The 16878-nt window shown below is 39.0% G+C and overlaps 1 protein-coding gene across 1 annotated transcript in view; it reads left to right on the top strand.

The window, feature by feature from the left end:
* Positions 1-15224, top strand: part of veph1 (ventricular zone expressed PH domain-containing 1) — an 84463-nt gene extending 69239 nt beyond the window's left edge. Inside the window, exons 12-14 of the mRNA XM_084716382.1 lie at positions 8929-9065; positions 14020-14073; positions 14442-15224. Coding sequence (XP_084572508.1) covers positions 8929-9065; positions 14020-14073; positions 14442-14624 — 374 coding nt within the window. The 3' untranslated portion in view covers positions 14625-15224. The remainder of the gene's footprint in view (positions 1-8928; positions 9066-14019; positions 14074-14441) is intronic.
* Positions 15225-16878: the final 1654 nt, after the last annotated feature.

The following is a 16878-nucleotide window of genomic DNA, read 5'->3' as shown; positions in this document are numbered from 1 at the left end:
AGCCAATTATGAGCATTTTTATTGAAAGAGGAAATGAACACATTCCAGGGTAACTGAGGATCAAACACTGTATGTGTGTGACTACATGCAGCCAGCACATGTGCATTTGAGTGTGTGTGGTACGTTTTCAGCTGTAAAGAAAGAAAGAGTCAGAGAAATAAGGACTTGGAGACACTTTATACAACGTGACAGTCAGTCCTGATATATGTGTGTGTGTGTGTTACCTGGAACATGAAATTCTCTCAGCGTGGCTGTATATCGTTACTGCACTGTACTCAAACAGCTCACTCTGTTAAATAAGTGACCTGTGTGCGACCTTTACTACCTGAGGCCTGACATGTTTGTGTCAGTCGCATGAACTCAGTGGCCTGAAACAAAACTATCTGCAGCTGATCATCAGTCAGCTACATAACTTTGAGGAAAAGCAGCTTCGTAACACATAATGCAAAACTTGAAGACAGTACGTCATGTCTACGAGGTCTTAATTGTGCCGGACAAGTTTGGAAATATTAAAATAACCTTTGGAACGATTTTAGAAGGGTAGTTCAGATTATTTAAGGTGTTGTTGTATGAGGTATTAATAATAATTATGAAATCATTAAAGGACCAAGAAATGTCGTCAGAGATTAAGTAGTGCTACAGCCAGCATGTTCTCCTCTGAAATTTCCATTTCTGTCTGTTTTAGTTTGCCTGTTTCACATTACTTAGAGTTCAGATTAATGCCAAATGTTCACCAAATAAGTAAGTGTATGTTTATGAGTCATAAGAAAAAATTAATAATCGTTTACAGGGTGTAGATGGTTAAATCAATCAATTTGTTAATGGAGTCTGGCCGGCAGTAAGACAGACAGTGACTGAACTCAAACATCAGACTGTGTATTTTCGATGTAACAGTGTAGGATTCACCGTCACTTGTCATTGTGACAGTATAAACTTGCACTGCACTGCTATATCTATACCATCTAAGGCTCCAACTTGTTATGCTAGTACTCATTTTTGAACGCTAGGGTCTTACGTATTTCTCCTTTAAGTGTACACTATATTTATTGTATTTTGACAGCTTAACCTTGACATCAGCCAGCCTTTCCTGACCAGAAACAGTCACTATATAACCCAAAGAACACTCTCTTCTCAGCTCAACCAAATTCCTTTTGCAAAATCAGACCAACAACTCCTGATCTCTGCAAGGTTAAATTACTCATTTTGCAACGGAGTCTGGTTGCTTCTCCAAACTGGGAGCATGTCACCCATCATCTACTGTCAAACTATTTTTACCTTTATTCGATGATATGCAGTTTAGAGACAGAGAGCAAATGCAGAGAGATAGAAAAGGGACGTGTTGCAAAGAAGGGCCCTGGCTTGTCCCAAACCCCAAAGCCACAATACAACCCTTTTCAAACCATATTGTTTAACTTACTATACTTTGAATCAAAAATATCACCAGCAGCAGGTTTTACTTTGTGTTTTATGAGTGCTGTCTTTGCAGAAAATGTAACAATTTGCTTCACAGCAAAAAAGAGGAACCCATTTTTGTTTTGCAGTACACAAACTCATCAAAATAAATTGGGACATAATTTCTATTCAACCTAAATAGATTTACAGCAAAGCTGTTCTCAGTTTAGACTGTATACTATGTAGCACTTTCATATTTTGGGTTAATGTTCTTACCATGCCATCTAATATTGGATAAAACCCTTGGCACATTCAGATGGCTTATGTAGATGAAATTATCCACAAATTCAAATGGATGTGAACAGGTCTTTCACCAAAATGAAAAAAATCCATAAAACAAGCCCACAACGTGCAGTCAAAGCCAGGAAACAAGCCTCAACTGTCCACTGGAAACTTTCTTACTTGTGCATCTGAAAACCGTCCAGCTACATCCAATATGTTAGGTCAACTTACAGTAAATGATAGGGATGACTCATCTCATCTTACTGAAACAACTGTAACAACTTTGCGTCAGACCCACTTCAATTTGAATTTGGACTTTTTCACTTTTAGGTGACCCACTTTTTTTTATTTTCATCATAAATGCAGCACATAACACTTCATATACATTTACCATATATATATATACCAGCCAGCGTTCACTTTATAATGCTCTATAATGCTTTACCATAATAAAAACTTGCTGACTTGGCCTGGGTGGCTTGCTGTGATTACCACAGAGGTTACACACGCACATACAAGCAGGGAGCTGCTCTCCTGTTTTAATGGCAAAGGAAAAACGAGAGAAAGGTGAGGCGTTTTCCATTGTGAAGGCCAAAGTGGAGCCAGTGGTTACTGCAACTCCATGATGCTTTATGATATACTGTTGAGTTTAACTACTGGAATGCCTTTGAAGGGAGCGGTAATGAGCATGTGTGTGTGTGTGTGTGTGTGTGTTTGTGCTTGCACTGTATGTGTGGACATGCCAGAATAAGGTAGGCAGGTTCAACATGGGCACCCTCTCATTCTGCTTCAGTGTTTCTGGCATTGTTGAGTATTTTTACTTGGATGGTTTCAGCATCACCTAATCACCAGACTCACCACAGAGGTGACTGCTAACAAGGGGAAAGAGAAATGTAATTTGAGTGGACTTTTGGCACTCACAAACGCACACACACTTGAAAATATGCATGTATACCCTGACTCCCTCATGCCTCTACATGTGGGTTTGCACACACATTCACTCACGTCTGGAAGACGGATCCCCTGTTTGCAAAAAGAAAACCCCAAGCAAGGTTCTCCATCACTTCATCATCAATCAGTGAAGACACGCTGGACAGAATTTCTCACCTCCAGGAATTATGTTGCAAATTCAGGAGATTCCCTGGTTAAAGGCACACGTTCATTATGCTGTGCCAAAATTTAAGTGTCATTACCACAGATGGACTTTTGAGAGTTAGGGATGTTTGCTAAAATGATTTAAAGCAGCATTTCTCCAGGGTGCTGTTCGACATTCTGGTAACCTCGTCAGGCCAGGCTGCGGTCATAAAAAAAACATGTTAGCTAATAGTCCCTTATTGACAGGGAGGGATAATCGTTGCATGTAAAACTCTGCTATCAAACCTGCCATATCTTATCAAGCAATTACTGGACTTTGGATACACAGAACCAGATGTTGGCGCTACACTTGGCAGGACTAGAGTTGGAGGTTTTATAGCTTTATTATATGAGTTTTTTAAATGACTGTTATAATTGTTTTTATTTACTCTTTTTTTTCACTTGACTGTTGTTTGTCTGACGTTGTTTGTTCTGTGCTTGTTGTGTGATTGTCTGACTCAGTTTGAAAAAGAGAACTATCTGATTACATAAAGTTACATAGTGGTAATATATGTATATATGTATACTTTGTATATGCTTTGAGTGTCCAAGCAGGACCAGGGTCAGGGTTAGCAGTTTTTCAGTGAGTTAAACACCCTTCTAAGAAAGCTGAAGGACAGCAGTTAGCCTTTTTGGTTTTTACTGGAGGCAAAACTATGAAATAACACATATATGATATTTACAATATAATTATGAATCAGAAAAACCTTCCATGAAGTGAAGTTAGACCCAAGGTATTGTAAAAAATAAACTTGTGATAAGGAAATTGGACTTACATACAGACTAGCTGTCAAATTAGCAACATTCATATCAGCAATTATCTCCTGTGTAAGAGCAACATGATTGAAGTTCAGTGCAGTAATTAATCCAGTTAATATATACATGGAGGGGGCTCATGACCTATACTGCATTTAGCCATTAGGGGGAGATCAAAAGCTTTTTGGCTTCACTTCTAGGGTCATGTTGTCATGCATTTAACATGCATGTTTTATACTTTCACTGATGTGAGGTTGGAGACCCACCTCAGCTGATGGGCCTCAGACTAAAGAAAATGACAGCTGAGATGTGGATGTCAGGTGGAAAGCAAAAGGACAAATGCTTTCAAGAGGTTTGGCTACTTTAGATTTCTCCACAATTCAAAGTTGTCTATCCAAAAGTGAAAGTTGTTGTTGTTGTTGTAACAGTCAGCTGTTGTTACTAGCAACAGAATGTACCATTGAAACCTAATGCTGGTGACAGAATACTCAAAGAGGGTTTCTCACTGATACTGATGTGTTTGTGTGTCTGCCTTCCTGTAACTGTTTTTTTTTTTTTCTGTTCTGCAACATGTTTTGCAAAGCTACATTACGAGAAGCAGTTGTTTTCTTGGTAATGACTTGGCATTTTTTTTTTCCACTTATGAAATTCTGTCATTCAAAAACGAAAACTTCCTTTAACACGGGAGAGGGGGTACATAACTTGTTTACAAGTGCATTTTTTCCTACATAGATATTTAACGAGGGCGAGTACATGTACTGTCAACTGTGGTTTAAACCCACAGTTTTCTATCTGGATCCATCTGACTGTTCCCCTCACACCTCATCTTGATGTTGTCGTCCTCGGGCCAAAAACTACAAACACCAAACCACACGCATTAATAATGCACTCGTACATTATAAAACCCAATACAAACACTGAGGTCTTTCATATTTGGACCTGAGGGTGTAATAAGACTTGATTGGAGGGACAGCTGTTTCTGGTAATGATTTGGGTTGGACACTTGACTCCTGTCACAGTTTTGAAATCCTGTCACTCCCATGAGACTCAAAATGTAGCACAAGAGCCACTGGCAGAGAGGAGTTATTCAGAGCCAGATCTAGAAATAAAATGTGTTTTGAGTAATACTTGGACTAAATAAAAAAACATGAATGTAATAAAAACTGACACTGAAACTGAGGACTCATTTGGATCTGATCGCATGCAGTACTCATTCTGATTATTTGAGTACATATCCTCAGTATTTGTTTGTTATTTAATTATTATATTGCTGATAATTTTTGTATTACTAATCTGAAACAGCAAAGTAACATGTAATTTGAAGGGAATAGCTGGATTATTTAAAGTGTTGTTTTATGAGGTACGAATCAGTTGTCACTTACAGTAGATGGTCGACACGCCCCCGGTTTGGAGAAGCAGAGTCAGGGTCAGCAGCAAAATATATTTTAGGCACTTATAAAAGGTCCAACTAAAAAAAGTCAATATCGGTTTAAGTTTACACAGTGTTTAGAATAGTTTCACTGCTTTACTTCGCCCTCAGACAGCCTTTCCCAACGAGAAGCTGCATTATATCGACCAAATATTTCTTTCTCTTGCTTCACTCATTGGTGAAAACAGTAATTTTACCCCTCAGAACATGGGAGTTGCTGGTCTGCCACTGGTAGTTTGTTTGCGTTATTGTACTTCAGTGTTTTAAAAGGTTACTTCCTTACTGCAAGGTAAAATGACTTTTTGCAGAAATCTGTCTGGTTGAGTGAGTAAGACCAATATCTGGTTTATGTAACAGTGGTTTCCTGTAAAAAAGGCTGTCTGATGGCAAAATATTAAACTTAAACTTAAACTGATATTAAACTTTTTGGGTGGCTTAAATACATTTTTCTGCTGACCCTGTCCACGGTGGTATATCTACTGTAGTAATACATTGATTATCGATAAGTACATACAACCTTTACAACCATAATCTGAATTTTCCCTTGAAGTTATTAAATAAATGAAGTGTAGTATTGCAGTAGTACAGTATTCCATTTAAAATCCAGTGTAGTAAAATATAGTGACAAAATGGAAAGATTATGAGTAAAGTGCAATTACCTTAAACTTGTACTTAAAGCTATAATATGTAACATTTCCGCATAAAATTTCTAAAACTGACTAGACCTATGTTATATATTTTGTTGAGTTGTGTACTTACAATATTTCCAATAATGTTCAAACCAAGAAAAATCTGTAATTTTAGGTAACAGTGCGTTTCATTTGGTCACCTGTCAGTGGCATCTGGGAAAACATGGCAGATGTCATTGAGTTAGGAAGGAAGTGAGCATACAGGACTAAATGTAATCTGAATACATTACCTCGTCATGGAATATTATTTCCTGAGTCACGACTTCACAACATCATTAAACTACATCTTTTGTTATTGTTTTGATGTGAGGCAGAAATTACATACAGTGCCTTTATAAGTAGAAGTACTTGAGTAGATGTACTGTTTGTGTTATTGACTCACGGTTTGACGTCGGCGCGTCTCAGACGAGGAGTTGTGCACTCCAGCACTTGCCTGAGGCTGACGACAAATACAGCGATCACTTTCCAGGTGTCTGCGTCAAAGCAAAGAGACTGCATGAGGCTCAGTGATTTACGCACCAGACAAGTTTATTTCTGCACCCAAAAAAAAAGAGAGAAATATTTGTGAGATGATTCAGACATGCCGGCACCCCACAGTGGTGGGAGCGCTTCCAGTTGTGCATATAGTAAACAATGTTTCTGTCTAAACAGGCTGACAGGAAGTGGATGTGGCCTGTGTGTGACGCACACACGCAGACTGATAATTTAGAAAGAATGCAGATGTTTTACTCAGATGATTGGCATCACAGTGAATCATCAGTGCAATATAGAAAACATACAAATACAAAATATTATCACACTTTATCCTCTTCCAGCCACACTCACATACATTTAAACATCAAGCCTAAATCTAACTATAAAGCAAGGAATCTCTGTCCAACTGTATTATGTATGTATGTTTGTAATTTTCTTGAGTTTGTAAAATGAATGAAGGAGTCAATATTTCTGTTACAGCCCTGTAGAACCACGTGTTTTCTATTACGCTGCGTTGTTTATGGCTGCAGTCGAGGATTATTATCACCATTGATTATTCTTGATCAGTTCATCATTCAGCTAATAAAATGCCAAACATACCACTTAAATTCAAACATATCACTTAAATTCCCATAAAAAGTTCTCGTAATATAAGATAATGTCTTTATAATCCTATAAAATGTTGTTTGATCATCTCAAACAACAAATTTAATTTACAATGATGTGAAACAGAAAAGCAGCAACAAAGTGGCTCTTTCTTCTCTTTTCTCTATTTGTAGTCCTGATGACCTTTGAACGTCTGTTCTGTTTGACGTCTGGCACCTCTGTGAATCATCTGTCCAACACACATACATACACACACAAACACACACACACACACACACACACACACACACACACACTGCAATCAGATTGAGGTAATCTCTTGACTGCTTTACTCATCATCGTGAAGACAAAGAGCGCCTCTGTTTGGTGGTGAACATCTGAAGTCCTGGCTTACTGGCATCAAACCTGAACCAATCAAAACATCTGTGTTTTTGCCCCAAGATCACACCCACACTCTCAAAGTAAACAGTTAGATATATCACCTAATCAGTTATGAAAAATTAATCTGTGATCACTTTGATTGGTCAGTTGGTTACAACAAAATACTAGTACTAGCACTTATTGTATTCAAGCAAAATAGCTATATGCATTGAAAAAAAAGTACACTCACACATCAGTACTTGATGCAGCTCAGTGCAGAGAGGTTGAATGTTTCTAATCAGACCAGTCCAGACTCGACTTTGTGGGAGTTCTCGTCTATCTGCAGTGGAAAAGTTCAAGTTTGTTTGTATCACACATTTTCATTAAAGGCAGTTCAAATGGTTTTAGGTTATAAAGCATTAAGACAGAAACAGAACTACATAAAAGTAAAGGAAATTGAGAACAGAACAGAAGTTTACTGTGAGAATAATTTTACAGTAAAAAAAAAAAAAATGAGGAAGACCTCAGATCGGCAGGTTTCACCACATTAGGTGCATTACCTAAGATTTGTGATTGATGTGTTCATGGTGTTTCTGCCTTAAATATAGCATACTTGTGCTTTTGTACTGTATATTTATCCATGCACTACCAATTATATATACTTAATGTTACTGCCAGTCCATTTCAAAAGCATGTCAGAATCTGTTCGGTTTTGGAATGCCTCTTTATATTGTGCAGGCAGCCATTAGTTTCCATTCATTTTCCCCATGGCAGTGATCTCAAACAGAAACAACATTAGCCAGGTTGCTCATTCCCAGAGGGGTCTACTTTAACACTGATAACCAAACACTACATGTAAGCTTTATAAGTCCAAAGTATAGTCATATTGCTGTGGAAGTTTAGTAGAGTAATGATGAAACAGTTGGCAAATTTTGGTAAGTTTGGTAGAAAGAAAGTAGTTCTCACAGATCATCCTGTTTTTTTGGTTCAAAAAGAGACATTTTGGTGTATTTTGTGTAAATTAGATGCAGCAAAGTTTAGGTAAGGGATAATGTACAGTGAGTAGGCCATTACTGTGAAATAAACCCCGACAGGGTGATGCAGGACCCCGACATGAAGCACCCTGAAGGCGATTCAAGACAAAGCATTGATTTTGAAAATGATTTTGTTGATTTAAGAATAATTTTATTTCTCCTCCAGAGATAATCATATGTGTCCATGGCAACAGCCTGTTGTTCATAGCAGTGGTCTGTTATACCGACACATCCATCTGATGTTAAAGCTTTGTTTGGAAATTACAGTGATTGCTGTAAAATGAAAGACTGGGGAAATAGCAAAGTAGGGTAAAATGGAAATTTGCTAGCCAGATGTAGTAATAAATTGTAATTCTAATAAATTCCAGTCTCATGGGCTGGATTGCTTGTGGAGTCTTAAACTTGATGGAGCTGGGTAACTTATCACTATGACACATATTACTGATTGGTTGCCAGACATGCTGCATTATATATTTCACCATCCTTCACATCATATTTGCTTATTATTAACTTTTCAAGCTAGATTTTCTGGCAACAAAGCTCATGAACACAGTGCTGTTCAATGGCTGATTGAAGTCTTAGACGTCAGACCCTCCCTGAAGGTCATGAATGCATCCTTCCAGACCTTTCAGATCAATCCATTAACGATCAGCAATAAAGTAAATGGACAAAAACACTAATCTAATTTCTTGTTTTCTGCCTGACTTTCATTGTTTTTCTTCTCTTTCTTTCTTTCTTTCTTTCTTCTCTTTGTGTTTGTGTGGCCGTCCAGTTGTGAACCAGGAGGGACAGCCTCTGATTGAGGGGAAGCTGAAGGAGAAGCAGGTCCGCTGGAAGTTCATCAAGCGCTGGAAAACCCGCTACTTCACCTTGGCAGGAAACCAGCTACTCTTCCGGAGAGGCAAATCAGTACGTAGCCATTGAAAACAAATCTCTTAACATACAAACGCACTCATGCATGGATACGTACGTGCCTTGTCCCTGGCCTCTAATTCAGAAAACCTCATTAATATTTCCCTGTTTCGTGTCATTAGAAACATGATGAAACTCTGTATGAAACAGTGGAAATCTCATCTCGTGATAAGCTCAACTGTCCCTCAGGAGCATCCGGTGAATCCGACTGTAACAAACCTTGGCCCCGGTATGGACTCGTGGGAGACTCCCAGGGCCAAAGCGTGATGCTGCAACAACATGAGTCACTCTCACTCACTATAACTCAAAGCAGATATCATTACGCACAAGTAGCAAGCACAGGAGAGGAGGTACTGCCTCGTACAGTACATGCGAGTAAAAGAAAGGCAGGACACAAAGGTGAGGTGATTTCCCTCTGGATTGTAACAGCACAATTTTTCCTCCAACTTTCCCGTGTTTACTGGTGACTTACTCTAAGGTTGAACAAAGGCTGAGGTCAGTGAACAGAGAATTATTGTGCAAAGGTTTGCTTAATCAAAAACATGGAGCAGAAAAAGCGTGCTCGCGGATGTGTTGAGGTCAGAGGTTTGAAAATGTTTGGTAAAAATTAAGGTCAAGTTTGATTTTATGCAGCTGATGAAAGAAAAACATTTACAGTCAGCTCAGGTCATGAGAAAATCCGATTTATTTGGAATGTTTACTGCCCTCACACTTGAGTCACAAATTTGGGGACGTGAGACTTTCTAGTGTATGCCTATAATGCATCAAGAGCACTCTTGTATTAGAAACAATCTCAAACAGCTACATAATAATTTCAAGGCTTCACTCTACATTGTTTCGTAGAGCAGAGCTGGCATGTTAGACTGAAATAGTGGTCGATCAAGTTTTCCAAGTTGGTGATGTAATCCACTTTTGTGCTGAAGAGACTCGAGTGTACAGCAGCAACAGTTTCTGTGTTTTTGGTTGATATATACTTGGGATTTGGTCCAATTTGTTCCGTTTGTTTGTTTATAGGAGAAGTAACTAGTGGTGGTGATGAATTTTGCTCCTGCAACTGTGGTGATCCTGCTCGCCATTGTTAGTTTTTGATGCCACAAAATGTCAGATGTCAGATACCCCATAAGACTTGTGACTTGCTTGACTTATAGCAGGGACTCGACAGGACTTGCTTGATTCTCACCACAGTACTTGAAGGTTAAGATTTGCTTGTGACTTGCACATGTGCGACATCTGTATGACGGTCATCTATAAGTCATTAAATATAATTGAAATAATTTTCACAGCCAACAGGCGATCAGGTCTCCTCTGGATCTTTAGACGGGGCCATGTTTATACAACCAGCTCCCAAAAACTCAAGTGAGGCACGACATCGCAGAGGAATATCTGGAAACGGGGATATTCTCCTGTGGTTGAAATGCAGAAGTAGAGTTGAGCTTTTTTTCTTTACTCTGAACAATAGTCTTTGTGCTTCTATCCAGATGGTAATGGATTCCTCTCAGCAGCCACAAATTGGAAAGGTTTCTTGCCTTTGTTCTTGGAGCTCAGTTGGTCTTTGCCAGCATGTTCTGGAGGTGGTTGGTATGTTGTGAAAGACCTTTTCCCAACTGGGGAGTGAGATTAAGAAGCAAAAAATGTGTTGTTTCCTCCACATTGAGTGATCGAGCAGCTTGGACACACTGAGAGGTTTGAAACATTCCCCAAAACCACACGTAGCCAAGTTTTGTATCTCATTCTGGATCTCAAGTTGTTGCGCTCATTTCCATGAGTTTATACCAAGTGGATCAAATACTATAAAAAGAAAAATACCCTTTTCTCTACGTTGCTGAGGCCCTGTGTGTCCTCCACTGAGTACTCCTTAATTGGGACCAGACAAAGAGTGATGCCAAACTACAGGGGGCCTGGACTTTGATTTGGAAAGACCTCATGCAAGAATACAGAAAAAATAGAGACAAGAATAATATGAGAATGATATATTCAGTGTGTCTGAATGTCACCACTGCACTTATGATACAGTAGCTGCAGATATTTGGACCCTATCCAGTTCAGCACATTATGTTTTATATTAAGCCCTTGTCTTTTTTTAAAATTGTTTTTGCTGCTCAAATCCGCTGAGAGTCCTACCCTCCAGGCAGCCATTAGTTTCCATTTATTTCACTTTTAAGACACCTAAAGCACGCATGTCTGAGGTATTTTATTATAGTGAGCATTATAGTGAAACTAATCATCAAGTCATTAAATCAGGGGTTATAAAAGTGCAGTCCATGGATCAGTGGCAGCCCTTAAAAATATTTTGTGCAGCCTCCAGACCTATCAGGAGATGCATGCATCATATTAGAATCATTCATGTCAATTCTACATTTTAATAGCTTACATTCAATGCAACACTCAACTACAGTATCAAACTATGGTCCCACTAACAAGCATTTGTCAGGTACAGGAGCAGTATGTAGCAATTATGCATTCAAAACTGAGTGCTTCAGTCCAAATTGCCAATTTAAACCATAAACTGTGTATTAAATGTGTTGAATCCCCTTTTAATATACAGTCTATGAGTTGATTCCACTCATTCCCTCCCTCCCTAACATGAGGAAGCTCAGGCAGGCTGCAGAAACACTGCAGGAGTGCAAGACAAGCACAACATTATAATTTGGCAGGGTATTTTTCTATGACAAGTCCTACACTGGTAAATGAATCGGCTGTTTACAACTGACAGTTGTCTGTTAATGTAAAGATGAGCCTGTAATCCAAAAACAAAAGCCCGCTGCTCTGAAAATACACAGTCTTAGTTCAGTGGCTGTCTGTCTCACTGCCTCCCAGCCTCCATTAACACATCTACTCCTTCTAAAAGATATTTAATGATTTCTTACAACTCATAAACAGACACCAACTCATTCAGCAGACATTCAGCATTAACTCTGAACTCTTATTTTAACGTGAAACAAGCAAACTAAAGCAGTTATTCCTGTCCAGATTTCAAAGGAGATCACCACAGATATAGCATTGATGTCAGAGAAGTGAGTATTTCAACTTTGTGTGTTAATTTCTGATGGCATGTGATGGTCATTTTATGATAAATTGACAATAATGACATTTACAGTTCATGTACTGTTACTTTTTGCAGGTGTTATATATGGTGTCCATATTGTGCGCTCTTGCACTTTAAGTTCTTGAAACATGATCTGTCTCCTCACTTTAAAAAACTTTTTTCTTTGTTCCCTCCTGGTAAATCCACTGTCATGCTGCCAATGTTTGTGCTCCTGGTGCACCTGCTTCTTAAAGGCGATGAGAGCCGACTTTCTGATTGGTTTATTGCATGTTCGGCCTAAATTCAGCCCCTGGCTCAAAACGGCATAGGTGGATTTGGACACACCTTAAATAAATGAAATCCACTGTGCCTCGTGCTTTCCACTTGCGCTTTAGTTCAGTGTAAGATAGGGCCCTAAAGGTACAAAATACAAGCTAAAGTTAATGAGGTGCATTTAGTTGAAATTTTATGAGAGAATATCTTAATAGAGTATTTACATCGTATGGCTAAAATCAATCAACTGTCTGTTTGAATCAATATAGAAATCCAATGAATGAATCCATTGTGGGAAACAGCAGACAGACCCTCAGCACAGCCTGCTGGGAGGTAAAACAGTGAACATGTCTACTTCAATTGAATGTTTTTCAGCACACACACACACTCACACACAGCACAGAAAGGATGTGGGCAGTTGTCATGAGTCTTGCAGCTAGCTCTGGTTATGTGGTTTTAACCACATAACTAACTATGAGGTAAGAAGACATGGCTGTGGTGCAGCACACACACACACTCGCCTCCCCACACTTAGAAACACACACATTCAGACCGACGCACTGAGGTGAAACATGGATGTGATGTGCAGCAGGAGCTGGAGGAGTTCATTTCCTGCCCTAGAGAAGCAGCAGAACAATAAAGTGTAATTGTTCGTCCTATGAATGGTTTCTTCTGAGGTTGTACGTACTGGAAACAACACTATGATGCAGTATTGTGAAGTTGAAGTTAGGACATTGTGGCAAACAGAAGTACTGATGTGCTTAATATGCACAAAGAGCTTTTTCACATAGCTGAAGGTAGATATCTTGATGCACTTATTTGACTCACTTTAATCAAAAATCAATTAGTTAATACTTCAACTCCATCTCAGAAGAAAACATTGTATTTTTTATAGCACTGTATTTATTCTACAGCTGTAGCTACTACTTATTTAGCAGGGGAACAAAACATCTTATAAAATATGACATGTTTCACAGGATTAACTATACAACAGTGCATGAAAGTTACAATTTGCTCTATGACAACCAACCACAGAATTAAAATACTTCTTGCATGTTTATGCATTCAGTTATATAACATATTACAACATATTTTTATTCAAAGGGTTATTTTTTCAACCTGGACCATATTTTCTCATGTTTTTGTGTCCATGTGACTAATGGTAACAACACAATGCAATGTGATCCTTAGGGGCAACTGCGTACCATCAAATGCATGCACTAAAATTGCTTCTCTTTGCCTCAGACAGGCTCAGATTGTTGTTTCAAATGTTTGACAACATTATGGAGTTAACTGCAACAGAGACAGACCTTTTTTTTTCTCAAAAGAGTCAGATACAACCAGAAACAGCTGCTTTGTTGCTGTCGCCAAACTAACCAGACTGCCTTTACAGATACGATCATTTTATGATCGTCCTTAATAACCATCAAAAAATGCTCCTAGCTCTAGGAGCCACTGTGCAGCTCTTCTCCTCTCAGTGATACTGACACGTTACACTTGGCACTCATTTCTTAAGCCTGCACTAACTAAGTGAGCACAGGTTGTTCAGCTTTATATGGAAATGTCGACGAATTAGGTGGTGCACTTGCTGAAGAAAAAGTAAAGAATGATCAGATTTTTTTTCCTCTTGTTTCTTCTTTCCTGTCCTCACAGAAAGACGAGCTGGATGACATCCCTATTGAGCTAAGCAAGGTGCAAAGTGTCAAGGTGAGCGGGAAAAATCTGCTCTCAAAACCTTCACCACTGGTCACGTTTTTGCATTATCAGCAGTGTACCTTGTCACATGGTTGTGTTTTTTTTACTTTTTAAAGAAGGTTATGTTATTGTCAATTTAAAATGATTTAATCATCTGATCATGTTACAGTGTACTGTGTGGAAGGTCTTCCCCAATCAGAGTTCACAAAATTAGAGAAGGCAGATCACAGATACAAATACTATGAGCAGGTTGACATTACGACTGTAAAGTCAGATGAATTACATCAGTCTCAAAAATTACAGCAGCAGTGCTCCCCAGGAGAAGTCTGAGCTTGTCATTGTCTTCTCCTGTTTCTGAACTTTCTTCCTGTTTTCCATAGGTGGTGGCCAAGAAGCGGCGTGATCGCGGCCTGCCACGGGCATTTGAGATCTTCACAGACAGCAAGACGTATGTGCTGAAAGCTCAGGATGAGAAACATGCTGAGGAGTGGCTGCAGTGCATCAACGTGGCCGTGGCTCAGGCCAGAGAGAGGGAGAACAGAGAGGCTACCACCTACCTGTGAGAGCAACACAGTTCACTAATGCGCTGTATGACTGGTGATACATGCCATGCACATATGCAAACTTAAAATACAAATACACATGACATCCACTGCCAGATGGAGCACCTATCGAAAACAATCCAAAAACTGGTTATGCAGTATTTTTAGAAACAAAATGTCTTACCAGTGGTGACTCACTGTATGGTGCGTATCCAACCAGAATGAAAGGCGGTTACATTTTTTAAGTATCGACTGACTGACCAGCTGTACTAACTGTTGCACCGTTGACTCACTGATGCATCTGTGGCCCATCATAAATGAATGTTACAGTACAAAAGTGTTACAGATTGAAGTTACACATGACGTGTTAAGTTCTTCACCTGATTTCAACTCTCTCTGCTCGAGCCCAGACACAACCAAACAAAACCAGCAGCATCTGTGGAAACTTTAAGTTCAATGATGCATGATGATTGAGATGTGTTTGAGTCCAGAGTGTATTTAGCAATAAAGACTTCTTAGAAGCACAGACCTCATAAAGACACGTAGCAATAATGAGACTGAACAGATTCTCTTGAAAGCAGGAAGGATGAAGAAGAAGAGGAGCCTAATGGACAGCAGATGGAAAGGGCATTCAATAATGTATGTGTGTGTGTGTCTGTGTGTGTGAGAAAGAGAGAGAGTGTGAGAAGGAGAGATTTTTATGTAGTCTTAACGGAATACTTTAACATTTTGGGAAATACGCTTATTCACTTACTTGCCAAGACTTAGATGAGAAGATTGACACCTCTGTTATGTCTGTGCGCTAAAAATTAAGCTACAGTCATACGATAGTTACGTTAGCTTAGCATAAAGACTGGAAACGGCTGTTAGGCTCTGTCCAAAAGTAACAAAATTCACCTACCAGCACATTCAAAGTTCACTAATCAACAACTTAAATTGTTTAATGTGTTCAATAATCCTAAAAAAAATAAAATGACATGTTGAGGTTTTATTGGGAGATCAGGGGCAGGACTATTTCCTTGGCTGACGCAGTGACTACTGATACATTGCATTACTAGACACAATGCATCTGCAACGTGGATTTGATCTGTGTGTCTTTCATCATTTATTCTGAAAATTGATCAGATTCTTTTAATCATTCCTGCCCAAACTGCTCGAACTGCTCTGTGCAGCTTGATGTGGCATCCATCAAAAAATGGAGCAAACCAGAGATGCGCTTCTGGGACGGGAGGTTTTTCAGAGGTGGCAACTTGTGCTTTATGAAAATGAGGACAGGCCTTTGCAACACCCCATTCCTTAAAATGCCCCACTTCGTTCCCAGAATGCATTGCATGGCTGCTTACATATGCAATGAATGGAAAGTGTGGAAATAACAGATCCTGTGGAAACACACTTTAACGCCTGTTAAAGCCTGTTTCCAGGCTTTATGCTAAGCTAAGCTAACCAGCTGGTAGTTTCTAGCTTCATTTACCATACAGACATAAGAGTATTGATCCTCTCATCTAACTCTTATCATTTGAACTATTGCTTTAATATACATACTGTTCTCAAGTGGTACATATATGGATTTATGTATTTCAGTGTTCTCAAATAATGTTGTATCCTGTATTTTTGGATTCCTAAAGTTTTTTCATCACTAACAGAACCTTTTTTTTCCCTAGAAGGTCAGTAGGTAACAGGTCAAGCTGAGTTATTTAAGAATCAGGAATGTTTCCTCCAACATATGATCAGCTTGTTTGAAGAAAACATTTTATTCAATGTCGGTTTCTGCTCTTGTACAAAAATAACTTATGAAGCAACCCCCTTAAGGGTTAGTGCAGTGGTCAGATTTCTGTTCTTTTGCAATCTCACTAATGTATGGACTGGGCTATTTTTTGCTTTCCCACGTCTGCAACAATTGAATCCAGTGTCAGCTCAAATGTTGCCTAACAGTGGAGTTTAGACCACAGATTTCTAAGACAACATTGAATTAAATTAGTGTTTTTCTTTGTGGATTTCAAAACTGTGCCAGTTCAGCCACACTGATTTAAGACAATTCAGTGAAAGGTTTTGTTTAGACAGTGAAAGACAATAGGTGATATGCAGCAATCAGTCTCTATCCCTGTCATCTTAAAACAAAGGTTAGAGTTTGACAGCTTCTGTGTTCTGTGATCTGTTTAAACTGTGAGACTGCATGAAGTGAGCATCTGACTGTTAAAATTTCTCCGATCTCTGCGGACTGAAACAGTCTGGTCTTTACATCTTTACAGCTTTCTGCCAGAAAAATCGCAGCCTG

This window comes from Lutjanus erythropterus, chromosome 4, assembly GCF_056507025.1.
Source record: "Lutjanus erythropterus isolate fLutEry1 chromosome 4, fLutEry1.hap2, whole genome shotgun sequence".
NCBI lineage: Eukaryota > Metazoa > Chordata > Actinopteri > Lutjaniformes > Lutjanidae > Lutjanus > Lutjanus erythropterus.
This window is presented reverse-complemented; position numbering and strand designations above follow the sequence as displayed.